Source organism: Mangifera indica, unplaced genomic scaffold (assembly GCF_011075055.1).
Source record: "Mangifera indica cultivar Alphonso unplaced genomic scaffold, CATAS_Mindica_2.1 Un_0010, whole genome shotgun sequence".
NCBI lineage: Eukaryota > Viridiplantae > Streptophyta > Magnoliopsida > Sapindales > Anacardiaceae > Mangifera > Mangifera indica.
Genome location: NW_025401102.1, coordinates 448,345 through 451,173, shown reverse-complemented (window position 1 = coordinate 451,173; position 2,829 = coordinate 448,345). Strand labels below are relative to the sequence as shown.

The following is a 2,829-nucleotide window of genomic DNA, read 5'->3' as shown; positions in this document are numbered from 1 at the left end:
AACAATAATGGTAGCGATCTCCCTCCCTCTCGGTTTTTCTCTCAACTTCACTCTATTTCTAACCATCCTCTCTCTCCCTTTCGATTGTCACTCTTTATCGCATACACTGATAAATAAGAGAGAGGACAACCAATGATGATAAAAAATGAAGCACAATTAAGAGACAAACTAGGAGGGAGAGGGAACGCCACCGTCTTCAGCTGTAAGTAAAGTGTTGGAAAACTCTAGGGGAAAAATATTGATTTTTCAAACTTTGTGTGAGAAAATGTGGGATAAATGATTAGTTTTTAAACTTAAGGGGTTGGGGATATGATAAATTTATAGTTTTTTTAAATATTTTTATCAAATGATAATTTTATTTTTGACAATAATAACAAAATTTAATAAAATAGTAAGTATTTAAATTTTTAATAATTAATAAGTAAAAAATTGAGTTTGTAGTAATCCTTAGAGTGGGTTGGCCTTCTTAATATACACTTTTAATTACTGGAAAAAAAAAAAAAAAGGAAAAAACAAAGAACCAAAGCTTATAAAACCATAGTTTTGCAGTAATTCAACAATATTTTTACACCAATCTTAAAAATAATTTCTAATTTATTACAAAATTATTGAATAAACATAAATACGGTACTTGTTTACTGTTACAAAGTAGTACAACAAACATCATATATTCACGATATCTCGAAATCAGACCGGAAAAACTAAATCCCATCTCGGCCGATACATTATCTTAACAAGCTTTAAGGGGCTTCCCACAGAGGCAATCGTTATAAGCAAACTGAGAAGCTTCAAGATGATCAAACGGTGAACCGTCCGGTATCCTTCCACAAAGATGGTTGTGACTCAAATCTAAATGGCCGATATACGACGCTTGCGATATCGATTTCGGTATCGGCCCTCTCAGATTATTAAACGCTAAATCAAGAGCTGTAAAATACGATCTTAGCCCGAAAACATCCGGTATTTTTCCTTCAAGCGAGTTCTTACTCAAATTTAGGGTGCTAATAGCTGAAGTCAACAAACTCGCCGGTATGGCACCCGAAAGTTTGTTAAAATCAAGATTCAATGTCGCTAGAACCGCCATATTACCTAAAGAAGCCAGTATTTGCCCCGATATCTGGTTCATGGATAAGTCCAAATCAGCGAGACGATAAATTTTTGAAATGGATTCTGGGATCGTACCGGATATCTGATTCCGAGACAGCAAAGCTCGACTCAACATGGGAAGCCGCCCGATATCTCGGGGAATGAGACCGGAAATATGGTTGTTACTTAAATCAAGATGCATTAAGCTAGAAAGATTAGTCAAAGATTCAGGAATTCTTCCCGTTATATAATTATCAGCAATATTTAAAACGGTAAGGCTATGAAGCCGTCCGATATCCTCCGGAATCTCGCCCGATAACTTGTTTCCCATCAAATCGATAATGCGAAGAAAAGGAAGCGAAGTGAGGCAACGAGGGATTTCGCCGGTGATCCCCTTCCAGTCGGCGATGGTCAAACTCGAGAGGCGCTTCAGTTTACATATCGCCGGTGAGATATAGCCAGTCATGTAGCCGGTTCTGTGAGCTCGTTCAACTATTGGATCCTCTGACTCGCCACGAAGGTTAATATCAGCAACCCGGTAAGATTCGATGTCACAACTGATGCCGTACCAGTTGTGGCAACAGTCGTTGCCCGTCCATGTATTGAAGATGCCTAAATAAGGCTCGTTGAGTGCAGCTTTGAAAGCTAAGAGAGCTTCCCGTTCTGACGGATGGCAGCCGTGGACGAAAGGAAAACTAAGGGCGATGAAGAGTGAAATCATAATGTGGTGGAGGAGTGAAGCCATGGTGGTGGCCGTGATTAAACAAAACGGTGCGTTTGGAGTTAGAGACGTTAGGGAAGTGAACTCCGAGCATGAGCATGAAACTGAGTACGCTGTGGTCAAATAGTGGTGATTTTTTTCTGTGACGGTTTTGCCCCTAACGTCGGACTTAGGTTGTTCTTACTTCTTAGCAGCTTCTTCGCAGTGTTGCTGCCACGTGTATTGTATTATTCGGATTCGGAAATGACTTTTTAGACAGTGATTTGATCGTATATCCCACCAAAGATACAGAATTATTAAGGGAATTTTTTTATGAGTTTTGTGCTTTTTTTTAATTTGAAAAAAAAGGTTTTTTGAGAGATTTTGTTATATGTTAAAATATGTTTTCAAGAAATATATATATATATATACATATATATATATATTTTATAAGATTTTGTTGTATGTTTAAAAAGGCTCATAGATGCCATCAAAAATATCAATTACACCTTTCAAAAATCTTGGAGATGATTCGAATTACATATGTCAAATAACAAGTTTTGGCTCATCTTAAAAATATATTAGAGAATATTTATTAATCCTTAAATTTTTGTTAAAGTTGATGTTAAATATAAAAGTAAAATTATTATTTTAATAATATTATTAAAATATATATATATATATATTTTTTTTTAGGTTTTAAATATTAATATTTCATCTTAAATCGCAATTTTAAAAAATAACTTCTTCCTTAAATACTAAAGTTTTTTCTAACATTTCCAACCATCAATGACCATTGGTTTCTACCCTAAATCTTGAAAATTTCACCCCAAACTTAGGGACGATGAAGCATCATCCCTTGATGACCCCTTTTGTTGTATAAACAAAAGTTTTAGCTAAATTTTAGGAGAGAATTATTATTCGTCAGAGAAAATGGTCAAATTTTGGGATATCAAACTCTAGGAGAAAATATAAATTTTTTAAAATTTAATCTTAAAAAAAATTTTAGTATTTTAAATTAACAGAAAAAAATAAAATATAAG

The 2,829-nt window shown here is 34.6% G+C and overlaps 1 protein-coding gene across 1 annotated transcript; it reads right to left on the bottom strand.

Annotated features, from left to right (window-relative positions):
• Positions 1–527: 527 nt before the first annotated feature.
• LOC123205648 (DNA damage-repair/toleration protein DRT100-like) lies at positions 528–1,882 on the bottom strand. Its single transcript, XM_044622664.1, has one exon. The coding sequence runs from the start codon at positions 1,829–1,831 to the stop codon at positions 731–733; it is 1,101 nt and encodes a 366-aa protein (XP_044478599.1). The 5' UTR covers positions 1,832–1,882; the 3' UTR covers positions 528–730.
• Positions 1,883–2,829: the final 947 nt, after the last annotated feature.